Source organism: Cardiocondyla obscurior, linkage group LG05 (assembly GCF_019399895.1).
Source record: "Cardiocondyla obscurior isolate alpha-2009 linkage group LG05, Cobs3.1, whole genome shotgun sequence".
In the NCBI taxonomy this organism is placed as follows: domain Eukaryota; kingdom Metazoa; phylum Arthropoda; class Insecta; order Hymenoptera; family Formicidae; genus Cardiocondyla; species Cardiocondyla obscurior.
In genome coordinates this window covers 8673944-8690460 of record NC_091868.1, presented here as the reverse complement: position 1 = coordinate 8690460, position 16517 = coordinate 8673944, and the positions used below count along the sequence as shown (strand labels likewise).

At 43.1% G+C, this 16517-nt stretch overlaps 1 protein-coding gene across 1 annotated transcript; it reads right to left on the bottom strand.

The window, feature by feature from the left end:
* Positions 1-1603: 1603 nt before the first annotated feature.
* On the bottom strand, positions 1604-15901 carry Psgef (Protostome-specific GEF). Its single transcript, XM_070656676.1, has 15 exons — positions 15409-15901; positions 14572-15200; positions 13606-14366; positions 11481-11721; positions 9194-9248; positions 8173-8454; positions 7676-8014; positions 5590-6005; positions 5101-5313; positions 4314-4676; positions 4094-4187; positions 3519-3916; positions 3172-3393; positions 2700-3042; positions 1604-1871 (listed from the first exon to the last, which is right to left on the bottom strand). Exons 1-15 carry the CDS (start codon positions 15646-15648, stop codon positions 1605-1607), a joined length of 4863 nt encoding a protein of 1620 aa, XP_070512777.1. The 5' UTR covers positions 15649-15901; the 3' UTR covers position 1604.
* Positions 15902-16517: the final 616 nt, after the last annotated feature.

Below are 16517 nucleotides of genomic sequence, written 5' to 3'. Positions count from 1 at the left end.
GTCGATTTCAACTGCCGCCGATCAGCTCGATCCGTAAACGATTCTCTAGGCCGTTCTGTTCTTACGAGGTTTAGCAAGCATGCTCTAATAGCGCGATTCTGAAACTTTACTCAATCGACTAATTCTTCAATTGCATTTCCATCGCTATCGAAGGACCAATTGTAAATTTTTATTCCGTTGCGGTACTAAGAAGTGAACTAGATTAGAACTGCTGTTAAACCTAATGTCAGCTAATTCGTATTTCTACTACCACTCTATGAAAACAATTTCGGTCTCGTACATGCTCGAGCGGAATTCGAAAAGTCTTGATAAACCTAACGCGGAATGGAATTTTGGAAGTCCTAGTAACGGAGAGACGGTGATTGCCATTTTTCTTTGATTCCCCGTTTCTCGCGCATTCTCTCTCTTTTTTTTTTATTTTTTTTTTTATTTTAAATATATCTTTTGAGCGACGGTTTACTCGTGGGTGAAACTTTATTAGCTTTTTATTTAATTCTAATCATCTTTCGCCATCACAGTAATCGTATTATTATGTAACTTCTTTAGTATTAATATTACTAATACATTTTTACATATTAATAATTTTATTATTATTATTATTATTTTTTTTTTTTTTCAAATTGACGCGATTTTACAAGATTTTAACGATAGCTAGATAATCTAAATAGATAAATGTTATTTAAAATTTAGGTAATAATGAACAATGATCGCGTGACGATTTTATTGGAAAATATGATAGCTCGACGGCTACGTATTTCCGTATAGAAACTATACAGGATGCTTCAAACAACATGTCATATATAATTGTATATGCTGTTTGGAACACTCTGTAAAATGACATCACTTTGAAACATTCGAAAATGACGAGTGTGAGCCGCACACCAAGCCACAGAAACCCAGGAGTAAAACATCAGTCAAGTTTAGGCGGAACTAGTTCGTCTCCGATTACGCAGTTTCCAGAAGCGCCTGTCTCTCGACGTGTGATGAATCGAGATAGTGTTTTGCGTCGATCTGGCGCCAGCCTTCTCTGGCATGTACAGCCTGAGGAGTCGCGCTGCTCTCTCCTCCTGCGATCTGTCCGCTGCCTTTCCGCTCAAAAAGCTCAACAGCTTCAAGCTGCGTCTTTTTAATCTCAGTCTATTCAGAAAATTGGTTTCGCCGGTGCTGGACGGACTTGCTCTCCCGTTCTGATCGTCGAATTCTTCTTCGAACCTCCTCGATCTTCTGAGCTGATCGGGCTGTCTTCTATATCTTCTTCTATCGCTTCCCTCTATAGCGTCTTCTCTCCGCATGGCTTCTCGCCTCCTTTCGGCGTTCATCTCTTCGACGTTGCGAGAATTAGTCTCTTCTGCTCTTCTCGCGACAGCTTCCAACTCCCTCAGACGTTCGGCCTCGTCTTTCGACCATCGAGAGCTAGGTGAGCCGGCTGTTTCCGGCGACGATGCCGCGGCGGCCACATCCGCGTCCACGTCCGACAACTTGCGGTGCAAATCGACGATCTTCCGGCGGAACTCTTCGTCCTCCTGGCTCAGCTTCGCAAAGACACGGTCGCGCTCTTCCGCGTTTGCACCGACGGTCGACTTGGACGTCGTTTGAAACCGCTGTCACCACCATCCGACTTGATGCTTGCCGCTGCCGGGCGAATCTTCTTCCTCCGGCAGTGGTTCCAGCCGCCTCCTGCCCAGGAAGCAGCGAAGCGAGCCCAGACTTCCGCTGCTACCCAGTAACTGGTCCATGCTCAGCTCCGGCAACGAGCAATCCTCGTTTTCTGACTCTTGATCGACGTCGTCGTCCACTGATAGATTCAGCCCGTAGTTATCCTCGCCGATACCCATTGCACCGCCGCTGCCGCCGCACCCGTTCGACGCCGGCTAGGCAAGTCAGGTACACAGCTCGGGCTAGTGATTCTTTGCAAAAAGAAAAACAGAAGGCAAGCGTCGTCATGCAGGCAAGCGTGCGAAGCTTATTCTATTCTCTTTTTATCGCTGCATTCCCGCCCGTCATATACGTCAGATATGTAATATACGTCACGTATATACATATATCAAGGATCAGAAAGCCCCTGATTTAGGTACCGATGTTCGTGACTCGCGGCGTATTCCGTATTCAGTGCTTTCGGTGCTAGGTGCGGCCATCTGATTCTCCGTGATTTCATCTACTTTCAACGAATCTCGGCAATAATTAATTGCGACCTGCGATACTTGAAACCAGTCTCGCAGATGTCGTCGAATTATCATACTTTGTACAATAAACTCGGTTTGAAATAGATATTATTTTTAAGCAAGCTTATATATATTATATAATATATATATATATAATATATATTATATTATATTATATAATAGTGACGCGCGTATCAAGTGATCTTTATTCGTTACATTCAAAACGTGTATTATTATTTTATTTATAATTTATTTATTAATATATTTATTATCTATTTTATTTATATAATATTTATATGAAAAAGGTTTTTAAATCCTGTCGCATAAAATTATTTATTTTAAATACTAAAGCTGACGATATTTTAAATACAAAAAACGTACGAATGACGAATTACGAGATTATCAATCGTACAATCACTTGATATGCGATTAAGTCTCGGTTATCAATACTGGGGCTTGATTTACCGTGCTTCTAAGCAATCTAAGCAATCGCTTTTAGATATTAGTGTCGTGTAGTATAGTTACAAACGTGATTACCGAATTAGCGGTAAAACTTTCATCGTCCGGTCCGCCGGAAGTAGGTGTGCCCCATATATCGTCGCCGGAAGTTGCTCCGGATGTAGTACCTTCCTCATCGTTCGGATCCAACGAAAATTCGGTTCGCTCGGGAGGTACCGGCGGTTGAAGAAGGTAACCGCCGACACCTTCGCTGAGCTGTTCCAGCAAAGCCATTTTGCTGACGACGTAGCTGCTCGCTCGAGCAGTCCACGCTCTCAAGCCGGATGGCGGTGATTCCAAATCTCGATTGTCGTCATCCCCTTGCTCGTCTAATTCGTCGTCTTGATCCAGACTGCTCATTGTACCGAAACGTCTCAAAGCTCTGCGCGGAAACGTCGTGTTTTTTTTTTTTTTTCGTTATTAGATATTATCAACATTAATTTTTTTTTTTTTTTTTTAATATTTATAATATATATGAATTAATTTGGTAATATTAAATTATCGTTACTACCTGTAAGGAGGTTCTCCGTCACAATCGAGGTCGTCTTCGCTGCCGTCTTCGGTGTTACCATCCGCAGGCGTATAACTAGGACTGTTACGTCCTGGGCTATCGTGTAATCCATTTCGTAGTCTGTGTCTCGTACAGAAATCAGGCGTCGGTGGAACGACCGAGATTTTCGGCGGTAACGGGGAAAACGGGTCTCTTTGCATCGGCGGCGTAGGGCAGCCCGATCTATAATAGGAAAATTATTATCGCGATCGCTGAACGAAATAATATTTTTATCAGTCAATAATTATTTTCGGTCTTGTCTTAATAACGTGTGGTATTCAAGTTTGGCTGCGCGTTCACATTAGTACCTGTGACATCTGCGACAAATGCTAATCGAGCTCGTCAAGTTTTCCTTCGTGGACGCATGACTGCCGTTTTTCCGCGTGTTTGATTTCACGGTACTTAGACTCGCACTCGACGTAGTGCTTTGTTGCTCCACGTCGGAATTTCCCGTTGGCACTTCCTCCGTTCCAGTGTCTTGGCTAGTCGACCGGCTACTGCTCTCTCGAGGAGTTCTCGCTGCCATTTCTTCGGCTGTCCATTCCTCGAAAGAACTCTCGTGGTCCGGAGGAGGAATCTGATGTGAATTACGCACCCATTGCGCCAGATGGTTGTTCTCTCGAGAATTTTTTAAGATCGTTTCCAGACTCTCGCCGGATTGCGATTCTTTCTCCTCTTCGTTAGATTGCCGAGGTTCTTGTGCGCCCTGTTTGTTACACGCAATTTTAAATTTTTATAAAAGAGTGAACGCTTAGATTCAATATGATTTCAGCTTCTATTTTAATTTTTACATGTGATTAATATATAAAATAGATATAATTTAATTATTAAGTGAGCGTATAAAAACAGCTTTGAATTACATCGCAGCTCATTTATTACTGACCTGCGAGCTTTCCAAGTTGTTACCGGTAACCGGACTCTCTTCGGGGCTATCCTGATCCGATGAACCCAATCCACAGCCTGTATTCACGTAGATGCTAAAACGCAACGAAAACGGATGCTCATGAATGGTCCAGCCGCGCGGTTCTCTGTTTTACACCTCGATTCCCGGGAAAATATTCCGCGATGCGAGGTGCTTTAGCGCCGACGAGTCCGCCACTCACATTTGCCGTTGAAGAAGATTGTGCCAGACGGCCTTGAGCTCCGGGGTGGGCGCACGTAGAATGAGAACGCGTCTTCGGGGTCGACTGTGCGGGCTACAACCGCCGCTGTTTATCGTCTCGTTGTGCCCGTTGTCCACGCCGCCGTTCGGGTGTATGGCGACCTGCAGGCGAAACTCCGTCGGTCTCTTTCGCACGGTGAAGCATGCCTCGGCGATGCTAGACAGCCGCAAGGGTTCTTCGGTCACGAAAAGCACTCGGTCTCGCGACACCCGCGCGAACACCAGTAGATCAGTTAACAAGAGCGCCCAGGACGGCTGCAAACGTGCACGGCCTTCAACCTTGGCTAGGGCTCCACCGAACAGCCTAAAACATGTAACTAAAATTAATTTTTTTTAACAGGCCGCAAAATTTATCAAGTTAAGTCTCGGTTTAATTTCGTAGAATTTTATCTTTCGTATTTGCACAACCACCCGAGTGAAAATTGATTCCCACCGTTACCTAATAATTAGCTAGTCAATTCGTAATTCATCTCGTTGCTGTCTAGCAAAATTTTCCAGCACCGAGCCAGAAATATAATTTAATCTGCGCGATCTAACCACTAGCTGCAAAATCAGATTAGCTAGATAAATTTCCATTCGGATATGTTTTTTTTTTTTTCATTTTTTTTAACGAGATATAAGTAAAATATAAATAATTTGCAAAGAAATTAAATTTTAAATAAATAGAATTATATTCTGCATCGATCATATAATGTTCAAAAAGTTAAAAAGCACATTGTAAAAGTCACCATCGTCTTCCCGGCATGGCTAAGGTAAACGGCTTGCATCTGGCGAACACTAGCCGAGATTCGACTTCTTGTAAGCTTAGCAAAGGTCTTCCGGTATCTCGTGGCGGTTCCATGACACCTGCGTTAGCTGTAGCTTCTCTGTACCCGTGAGCCAAGTCTCTCGCTTGCTGACAATTTCGTGGTGACGCCTGACCCAACAGTCTCGTCATCTCTCTGCAAGCATGAATTTTCTACAAAAACGGTTTACACTTTCTATTTCCTTTTTTTATTTTTATTTTTTTATTAAAAAAAATTTTTACTGCAAAGTAAAATTACTTAGTATTTAAAGTAAAAAATTTTTGCAATTATAAATTTTTATTTTAATTTAAAGTAGCGTCGCAAGGTTGATTTTTCATGCAGGCAGTATCACAGTGTAACGTTTTATCGATAAGGCCATTTTAGCGGCATAGATCAAAATAGTCTAGGCTTAATTCTGAATGAAGGGCCAACCTGTAGTGTTCTAAAGGTAGAAGTAGCACTCCGGTGAGATCGGGACGCCGTTTGTTCGGGACAGCGGGCTCGCAGACTAGCTTGGCGAAGGCTGCGTTCCGTCTGAGAGCGACCAGCAGGCAGCAGGCACGTTGTAGGCCACTGAGGTATCTTCGGTAGGCAGCTGTGATTTTAGGAACTCTACAGAGATAGCTATCGACACCGCCACCCTCGTCCCTGATCTCTTCGGACAGTTTAAGCAGCTCGTCCAAGTTCTGGAAGAGAATCAGATAGTCTGCCGCCGACAAGACATCGCGTCGCTCGCACAGCGGGACCATAAAGCGTGTGTGGCCGCTCTTCAAGATGCCCCAGTACCTGGTCTCACGCACGGTTAATTCCTCCTCGGGTGGCGCGTCAGCCGCCAGGCTCGGAAAGACCTGTTTAAATGAGTCGCGAAAAGATTTTGGACGATTCTTCGCAGATAATTGAAATAGGCGCTTATCTCGAGATTACGCAAGGAAACGTAATTATTTTATCGCTCTAAGACTCGTAACTAACGTATAAAAGAGAGAAAGAGAGAAAGCACTTATTAATACGTGAGACGTTCGATAATTATATAAAGATAAAAATAATTTTCGGTGGCGGTATTAATTTTAGTACGAAATAATTTTGAAAAATATCTGACATGATGATGAAAAATCAAAATACTTGAAGTGATTTAATTTATAAGAACATGCGATGACTGATAACAGTGGGACGGGGGTGGCTGGGATGTAATAAATCAACAAAATGCATGGTTAGAAACAAAACTTGTTGGCAACAAAAAAGAGCAACCTGATCAAGGTACAAAACATAACCGCATCATAACTTAAACGGCATCTCTCACATGAGAAATGCGCGCGCTATACACTACACGCTCCGCTGCAAGTAAAGTATAAAGAAAGTGAAAAGAAGAAAATAAAAAAAACAATGTACACAGAGGTGTGCAACGCTCTTCGCACTCTTCTTGTGACGAGAACGGAAAAAAAAAAAAAAAATAAGCTCTTAACGCACGCCGATGACGCTTCTAACAAATTCGCATAATCCCGCTATAATGATAATTTCTTGAAAAAAGAAAAAAAAATTAAAATAAAATAATAATAGAAAAAATTTCGACCTAAATATGACTACGATTTAGCGTTAGATCTCGGCTCGTTTTTGGTTTACAAATGGTCTTGGAAAGATAATAGTAGAGTCAAAGGTTTGTAAAGCGGTCGACTACATTTGCCGGACACCGCAATCTCTAGAGTATTAATTAATAACAAAGATAAGAGCGAGTTTGCAAAATTAAATCTTGCAGAGTGTCGTATCGTTCGCGTTGTATCAATTGTCACTTACTTCTCTGACGTAATAATTTCTGCAACGATACGCGTGTCAAAGAAAAGGTGCATTATCAGACACGTTTGCAAGTTTATAGTTTTGTAAATTAGCGTTAACACTTAGAGACGACGCAATTCAGCATATTGATAGCAATATACTTTTTTTCTTCTACAATCTTGAAAGTAATTTAAAAAGAAAAAAAAAAAAAAGAAACATCTCTCCTATGAAATTGTCTTTTCACGTTGCAATTAAACGCTCGACGTATTTCTCTTTCCGATCGATTAATAATTTATTAAAAATGGGAGCTTCCTTAACACACTTTCAATCTTTGATTAATTCACGATTGACGTAATTATGCTTCAGTGGCGAACATAAATTTTTAGTGACACCATTATATTTAATAATATTCTCTATATGTTAACTATATTTATTGATATCTTGAATTCTCAGACGGTACCGCTTGCGATAACTGCGACAGCGAGTATTTTTCTCAAAGATACAATTTTGAAACTGCAAATATTTTATTGGAAAGAACAGAGATGTATGTAAAATATTCGAGAACGTGACATTTCAAAGGAAAAATTAATAGAAAAAAAAAAATATATATAGATAGCGTTACATTAATTTTACATCGTTATCATTGTTGAGCGCGACGTTTCTTCATAATCAAGATATCGATAAATAAATAATTAACTATTAGTACCCCATACGCGGCGAATAATGTTCACACGAGGACGCCGGTACCGACCTCGGCGTTGAACGTGACGTGTTGAACGTTGGTGGCGGCGGCGGCGGCGGCGACGGCGGCGGCGGCGGCTTGCGGAAGGGTAGCGTTAACCGAACTAGGCCTGTGGTGGGCACCGGACGACTGGGCACCTCCTTTACGATACACCTCCAACACCAGCTGGCTCGTCGCGGCTTGAATCAGGCCCAGAATTTCGTCTCGCGGCTTCGTCACGACGTTCGTCGTTTCCACGAAGACTACGTGATCACCTGGTCGTAAGCCAGAGCGATCCGCCGGGCTTGACGGGTCGACGCGTTCCACTCGCGGTGGCCTACCCCATGACAGCGAAAACCCCCATGGAACCTGGCAAACAAACGCAAAATTATTAACACTTGCTTTTCTAATTAAATACCACGTATAATCTCGCGTATAGAGAGAAAGAAAAAGAGGAAAAAAAAAAAGAAAACAAAACATGTAATTACTCGTGTTTTAATTGATGTAGAACTGGTGTAAGAACACACCTGATTGCCCGAGGCTTGTCTTATTAGCCTTCTCGTGATAGTACAAGGCGTTCTGCCGCCTCTCGCGGTGAAGCCTGGGTGTAAGGGTAGGCCTGTTAGAGGATCGACTGGTTCTAGCTCCAGATGCCTCAGATACATTAAATCGCCAGTTCCTGAGTTGTTGTTATCTGATTCTCCATCCTTCGATAACGGCGGCGACACGACGCAGTCTTGAGGTACACCCGCAAAAGGGGTGCTTGTATTTCGGACGGATCCGGCTTCGAGAGGATGCCATGTCGCTTCCTGCAAATCGTTCATTTATCTTTGTCTCATTTTTTGATCATAAAATGCAGCGCCTGTAAAACGTGTTACAGTGTATATTTTATTAAAAAAAATTTAATAATACAAACTTTGCTCAAAAAAAGAAAAAAAAAAATTAGTAGAATAATAAATTAAAATTAATTTATTGTTAGAATTAATTTTTCAAATTTCTTGATAAGTTTTATTTGACAAGTATCTCTTACATTTCTGTGCTCGTTTACAAAGAAAGAAAGAAAAAAAAAAAAAAAAAAAAAAACACGTGTTTATCTGATGATATAAAAAATTTGTCAAAAACATGAATTAAGATATTTTTTATGACGATATCTTTATTTCAATAAATTATATAAAATATACACATCAAATGCTTGACGCGCTAAAAAATATTCAAAGATTAATTCGCGATAGGAAACTTCAGCAGCATTCGGCTGAGTTGCTAGAAGTATAATAAATCAGCAGCGAGCATCTAAATCTACAGTCCTCCGGGTGAATACTTGATATTTGAATGCACTTACCTTTTCCCTCCAAAGAAACGTGAGCTTTTGCATAATTTACAGCGAGGGAACTTTTTGGAAACACTTGGAGAATTAATATAGCAACGGGCTTTACTAGACATCCGGACACCCTCTCCTGATATAGGTACACGACATATACACTCGGAGTGAATCAAGAGCGGGCGGGTGTCTCGCGATTGAATATACACGAGAGATTTTGTGATATTTACCTTATCTTGGGATAGAGGCAGAGGAAGAGTCATGCAGCCCAGCAACTCGCTACGTCTGAAACAGGGAAAGGGAAACACGCATAAATTGCCGTCGACCGAAATAAGGCCGCAAAATACGTAGACGTATATGCATCTACACCCACACACACACACAGGCGCGCGGGTTCTGTGCACAAGTTGGTCTATCAGAGAGGAGCGAATACAGGTGTATATACAGGTATAAGTATATAGTATAAGTATACAGCGTGACCGTAATGTCTCGCGTACTGTACGCGAACGGAAAAGCAAGAGGGTAAAAGGGGGTGAGAAATGCACGTGGTGAACGTGATGCGCATGATCCGAGGGAATCGATTCCCCTCCTACCGCAAAAGGGGAAACCCTTCGGTGCCTCCGTCACCCCCCTTCAAAAATTACAATAGTTTGATCATTCAGACGGACCGTCGACCGAAAAGACACGCGGCTGGAATTTGCGTCACTTTCCGCGTTTCTTACTGAAAATCTTTCGGAACTTAATTATCGCGAAAACTCAGGCGGTTCCGCAGGATCTTGCTTAGGTACAATTTACATCCATGTAATATTTGAGAGGTATTAAAAAATATGTTAAGCAAGACATACGATTTTTTGAGACGACTCAGTAAAGCTGCGGAGTTCGATATTTATGTGGCGTGAGCTCTACCGAGAAAAATCTCCACGTGTAAAACTATTTCCAGTCGCAGAATACACGAGGGAGCTTTACTCCGGAGCAATCGGTATCGAATAAATGTTTTTCCGCAAGTCCGGTATTGATGCTAAAATAATTGTCTTGGTAAGCACGGTGCTTCTTCGGGACGGCATTTTTCCAATGTAAGAAATTCTCAGCTTAAAACGAGGTTGACTGGCTCGATAGGACAATTCGAAGAGCAAACAAGCCAAGGCCGAGACGGCGAAGGGAAAGAGATCGACTGCCGATCGAACATCGAACGAGAAGTAACGCGTTATCTTTGCAAAGCACGTTCGATATGTATGCGCGAAAATAAACGTAACGTGGATGAACGATCGGTCAATGGGATATAAGCAAACGAGCGGATTCATAGACGTACGAGTAACACAGAAAAAGATACGAGGCGGATAAATTCGTTGCTCCACTAACATAAATTCAATGGACTACTTGTGGTTGCCGTGCAGTTCGTGACTGCTTTACGAATTCCGCGAGATTTTCCCACGCCGCGTTACCCTAAAGAAAAATATAACTTTTACTGCAATCACTAAATTGAGACACCGATGTACGGTTAGATATGAATATTAATAATATTAATAATAATAATAATTAGCACAAGTAGTTGGACCAAAAATCAATTTAATATAATTATATATTTTTAATGATAAATATAATTTACTTGATCGTTATATCGATGGAACGGTGGGACCAGCCACATTTATTTATAAGAAATATTATTAAATTATTAAGATAAAAAAATAACTGCATATTACTCTCGGTGCATCTTGGTGTTGGTGCACGTAGAAAGATGGTTATCTCGTACACGGTACGAGACATCACGTGCTCGGTGAGCCTCGTGAGTTAACGACATATCGTTTACGAGGCTTTATCAGGACAAATTAAACTGATTCGCCAGCCGAGGTTTATTTCCCTCCTACTTTAACTATTACGGAACAAGTAAAGCAGCCCTTATCGCGCCAACCTGTTTTCGAACTACAAACACGTCCCAGAATTAGTGCCAAGTTTGCTTTATTATTCTTCCTTTCTCTTTAGAAAAAAAAAATCACGTTACGCGCAATTATTAAGTATAAGTATATTTGACTTTACACAATTAAAGAGATTAGCACGTAAACTTTTGTAGAATTAAAAATGTCTTAGAAGCACTTAAAATAATTTGAAATAATTTAACGAAAATAGATCTAATCTAGCAGATATTAAAAAAAAAGACAAGAAATTAATTTAATTTAATTTAATTCTCTGCAATTCAATCTTTTGACCTGCATCGTTAAAACGTATAAAAATTTTTCAATCTTTTATTTCAACATCTTTAATAGCTCGTTAAATAACTGCGCGAAACGTGCCACGTCTGCCTGTCCGTCGCGCACGGATTTCCTGAGAAAATCACAATTAATCTTTCCCGTAACAAGGCGGAGCTCCAGCCTCCGTTAATAAATAAATTCCCCGAGAGCGGAGACGTCAGATTCGTATGAAATTTTAACGCGACCGTGAGATTTACGGACACTGTCGCCGTCAGTTTCTTAAGCCTTTGTCTCTTCCATTCCGCTCCTTTCCACCCTGTCGTTTGCTCACCTCGCACGACGATCCCGATGCCAGACGGCGATGTCCAAAGACGTGGGCCTGTGACCGATACAATGACTATTGTACGCCGGACACGGGAGTATAAGAGTCTCGCGGAACACCGGGTTCGGCGTGGCGCGGTGTACTGCGGTCCTCTTGACGACTCCCTCGCCGCTGATGTTCTTTAAGCTCGCTTTCACGTACGCGTGCACCGGCCCTTCGTACGTCCGTCTCAGATCCTTGCACCTTATCACTGAAAATAAGAATGCATTTTTTTTTTTTCTTTTTTTTGCGCGGCACGAAGACGGACTACCCGACAACGGCAGAGAGATAGGAAGGCTCGGCCGTTACGACCTATGCCCTACTTCGTTTTCATTTCGCCTTCACATTAACTTCTATCTATCTATTTATCAATCTATCTATCTATCTAGATTCTATCGTCAATAATAGAACCGCGAAGGCGAAAGCGTAATAAGTGAGAAAATTGTGAACCTCCGGACTAGTCGTGGCTCTTCGAATTTCATTTTCGTTGCCGGTAATTCAATGCATCTCTCGTAACAACCGACAATGAATTATAATTACACCTGTGCAAGCAGCCGTGTAACGACTACGGCTAATATTTGCTAATATTGTCTTCCTTCTAAACGAGGACTTTTAAAAGTACCAGAAATAGATGTCAAGGATAAAGTTCGCAATGTGTGCACTCGAACATGCAGCAATAAACTACGTAATATATAAAGCATGCCTCGCTAGTTTCCTGTATTTATCGTCGTAAATTTCGCGATATTTAATCTAGAATCACTTAAATTTTTTTCTCGTAATTACTCCGCTCTGCAATCGCTTAACGATTATACAATAGTTTTAGCAGTCTATACGAATTACGCATTAACTTCATGCTTACACGACCTAAACTACTTTGAGGTAACAAACGAAGGGAATTAATAGTACGGAATTAAAAATTGTAGCGAGATAAACGCATGTTTGGTCGTTTATAATTTGTTGGAAACGTTGCATTGTGCGACGGCACTGCGGACAGGAGAGAAATCCCGGAGAATCGACGCTCCGACTCCGGGTTCGCTCCTACGGCCGACCATACCGCGACACTCACTACTTGCACCCCACGGCGTCCGACCGATGCGGCATTCGCTACTAGCTCCGTCCGTGCCGAGGACTCGCATTTCGCGATCCACTTTTCGACATTTACCACGCACTATAAGATACGTATTACTCCGAGCAAATATCTCGTATGTAACAAGCCGACGAAGGAGATTAACTGAGCGAGAAAAACCTCCACGTACGCGCGCACATTGCTCATTATCGCTAATGATGCTGTTTTTTTTTTTTTTTTTTTAACAGATACGTTCTTTTCGGTGAACACATCCGTTTGTCTGGAAGGTTTAGAAAAATGTTTTTATTATTATTACTATTTTTTTTTTTTTTTTTTTTTTTTTACGAAGAATACACTTTCGTGAGTTGCGCCAACGTTGTACTCGTCGATTCACTCTCTTCCGTAAACTCACCGTGGTGCACGAAAATTGAAGGGGCATTTAAATGACGGGCGAGCTGGCCGTGATGCCACGAAAAAGAAGCGGGGAATCTCGTGGGATCAATCAAAGGCGATTAACCGATTGCACGACCGCGAGCGAGACGCGTCAGCAAGCGGCATCGACCGAATGCGACGTGCCTCGCCAGCCTGAACGCGAAATGTACGGTCGGCGAGGCGAATCGATGGAGAAACGAACCCCGTCGCCGCGGAGACGTGGTGAGATCGTGACTGTTTACGCAAAGACAACGTAATGATGATCGATGCCGACGGGCGTACTAACCGGAATTGAGTCGCCGAGAGGGTCTGTGGGTTACTGGCACAGTATTATGCCGAGTGCGGGGTTCTGAGCGCCCTCGAAAACCTCCCTCGCGAGACGCAGCTGGCGCATGTCTCGTGGCGAAATTTCAGGAGTGTGCAAGGGTAGCGAGCCACCCCACGGCTAGACATAACCGACTACGTCCTTTTCCAACGCAGAGGAACGACACGAAATTTTTCATGATACGCGTACTGACGTTTAATAGCTGCCGAGACTGCGTCGCGATAATATTCTTAAAATAATTCTCGCGATTATTTAATGAACATTGAGCCTACCTCGAACGTGTATGTGTTCCGCTACGACGGAGCACTCGATTTCGATGGAACCGCGAGAGTTGGATCTCATCGGCAGCTCGCCTTCGGGACTGAACTTGAGACACCTTCGGACGGTCGCGACCAAGGGCACTTCCGGAGTCGTCGAAACAGAAGTGACAAATGACTTTGAGCTATGCAGATCGTCCATTAAAGACGACTTCGGGCTGTCGAGGTCCCAGGAACTGGTCTTCCTACTGATGTCTTCCTCCTTGCGCTCCTCGGCATCGCAGAACGACATTTTCGTGGCCGGCACGTGCTTCTCGTCCAAAGTCGAGTCGAGGTCCGTTTCTAATACGAGCTTCTTCACATTTGGATTAACGGCCTCGACCAACGTAACTTGATTCTCCTTCGTCGAAGGACTACACGTTCTCTTTGCCCGCTTGCCGTCCACCACTTTGTCAGCCTCTTTTCGCGGCCGCTTCCGGCGAATGCCTCGCTGCCTCTTCAGCGTAAATTCACCATCGAGATCGTTTAAAGGCGACGTAAAAGCCCAGGACACCGGCGAAGGATCCTCCAGGAGTTGACTGACCGACGAAATGGAGCTGTCGTTACGCGCCGGCGATTCTTCCTCCACTATCTCCGCGATGGTTTCATACGTGTGATCTGTCGCCTTGGAATCCGGTCGTTTATCACACGACGCCTCCAGAATCTTATTTCTTTCCTCGGCATCTCCCAGGAGAATTTCCGCTACGGTTTTGCTCCCAAAATTGACCTCTTGCTCCCTACGCGTTGGAAATGAGTTGGAATAATTAATTCGAAGAATCTTATAATTATAGCCGCGTAATCAAATTAATTTGCTCCAGTAAAAATTAAATCAAGCAAGAAAATAGCGATCGAGAACGAACATTTCTCTCAATTCACGTCATATAATATTCGTATTTTTTTATATGTATAATAATTTAATTATTCGTATAATTATTATTTTACCTGTGAAGCACTTCCGTGACCGTGTTATCCATATTTTCGTACTTTGGTAAATCTTGATCGAGGGCGAGACTCGACAGTTTTCCGACGAGCGGCGTCTGCCCTTGCCCTGCCTTTGATTTAAAGGGACTAATCGCCTGAGCGAGCTTCGTGTGATACGGCGTCCGACATCGCGCGTGAATCTTCGTGATCCTCGCTAATTTCGGTAAATACGGCGTTCTCACCATCCGCGTCTTCTGCTCGACGTTCTGGGCGTAGACTTTGCCCTTCGGGATGGTCAGGGGCATCGTGCCTGCCTCCATCACGTCCTCCGGGCTGGTGGCCATCGAGATTTGCTGGAAAAAGTCGGACACGTGCGACTGCAGATTCGCCCGCGCTTCGTTGACCATATTCTGCGGCAGCTCGCTGTCGCTCTGGAAACTTTTGGCGGCGCGGTTGTTCATGAAGAGCGTGGGATCCGTTGGCAGAGTCAGAGCCGTGGAGCACTTGCTGCCTGGCGGATAATACGTCAGCGGCCCGATATCGGCGTCCACTCTCGGCGTACTTTGATAGAAGCTCTCAGAGACCGGAGACTTCTCCGCTTCCTGCGATACGGACTGACGTTTATTTGATCTCGAATGTGGCTTCGTCGCCTGTGGAACGTTTCGTCGATCGATATTTATTGAAAAATATTTTTTAACCGAAGGAAAAAAGAAACAGCTGTTGTATTAGTTAAAGAAAAATTAATAATTTAACTCTTTAATTTTTTTTTTTTTTTCTCAAAAGTTATACATATATTATTACGTAATTTATTATTTATATTGGATTATTATGTAACAAGAAAGATGAACTTACGGTTACCTGAAAATACGTCCTCAAGTCAGTTCCACTGCTCCTGCATCTTCTTCTTCGAGCTGGCGTTGTTCTGGTCGTGTTCGACACATTCTGAGTAGATACTTGCCTTGTTCGGCAGCTAGCAGAAGTCGGCGGTGTGTTAGACAAGTCTCGGAAAGGCCGGCGGGGTGGCTTGTTTAAGGAAGGCGGACCGTGGGGTGTCGAACTGGTTGTTGACAGCGATCTCGAAACCGTCCACTTCAGCATCTTCACATGCTAAACGAAAAAAGAATAATAACGAATTAAAATTACATTAAAATCAATTTCACGCATAAGTAACACACTCGGTCTCATAAAATTCTTTGTACTTAAAATAAATTCGTTAAATCCTTTCTAATGAAAGAGCGCCGCGCTCTTTTGAAGTAATAAATTCACCGTCTTTCCATTCACGTGTGAATTATCACCCTTTTAATATCAATAATGTCAAGTGCTCCGGAAACCGCGAAGCCACGAAGCGATTATTTTCACCTCAACACATCACTTTCCCCTCGCGTGTTCCTCGACAATAGTCTTTCATTAAAGACACATCTAATCTAGTTATTTCCTTCGTGCGAAGGAAGTGCGAGGGCCGGACCCGGCCGTCGTTAATCCGGGACGTACACGTAAGAACGCGCTGAAATACACGTGAATGGGAAAGACGTTGGGTTACGCCAGGCCTCGATAAGGTCGGCATCTCGTCGGACCCGCCTATCGGCCTTCCGGCCGAAAAGGCGTAGTGATCGCCTAATTACGTAGGGAGAAACGCGTACACGAAACGCGACAGGAAACCTCGCGACGAAAATCGAAAGAAAGAAAAAGGGAGATAGTGACGTGCACCTGTCGCGACATACGGGAAATAGCGAAACAGGTGAAAGCCGCCGTACACCTGAAGGACGGTTTCACGAGTTGGCACTTGCCTAGGCACCGTGCTTAACGATCCTTTAAACGGCCCCTAAAACTGATGCGCCCTTTCTCGCTTCCCGGTGCGTAATTTCGTTCGTTGGCGAGAAGAATCGAGCGCGAGTACGACGACTGAGAAAAAAAAAAAAATTAAATTAAATTAAATTAAAAAAATAGAACGTGGTCGAGCGTACAAG

What these genes read in the sequence shown, in the direction of transcription:
- Psgef (XM_070656676.1), bottom strand. Translation starts at nt 15,648, where the DNA reads ATGCTGAAGTGGACGGTTTCGAGATCGCTGTCAACAACCAGTTCGACA. An exon ending in GTCACGGAAGTGCTTCACAG is followed by an intron (nt 14,367 to 14,571) that starts GTAAAATAATAA and finishes TCCAACGCGTAG; the next exon opens with GGAGCAAGAGGTCAATTTTG. An exon ending in GGAACACATACACGTTCGAG is followed by an intron (nt 11,722 to 13,605) that starts GTAGGCTCAATG and finishes TCTTATTTTCAG; the next exon opens with TGATAAGGTGCAAGGATCTG.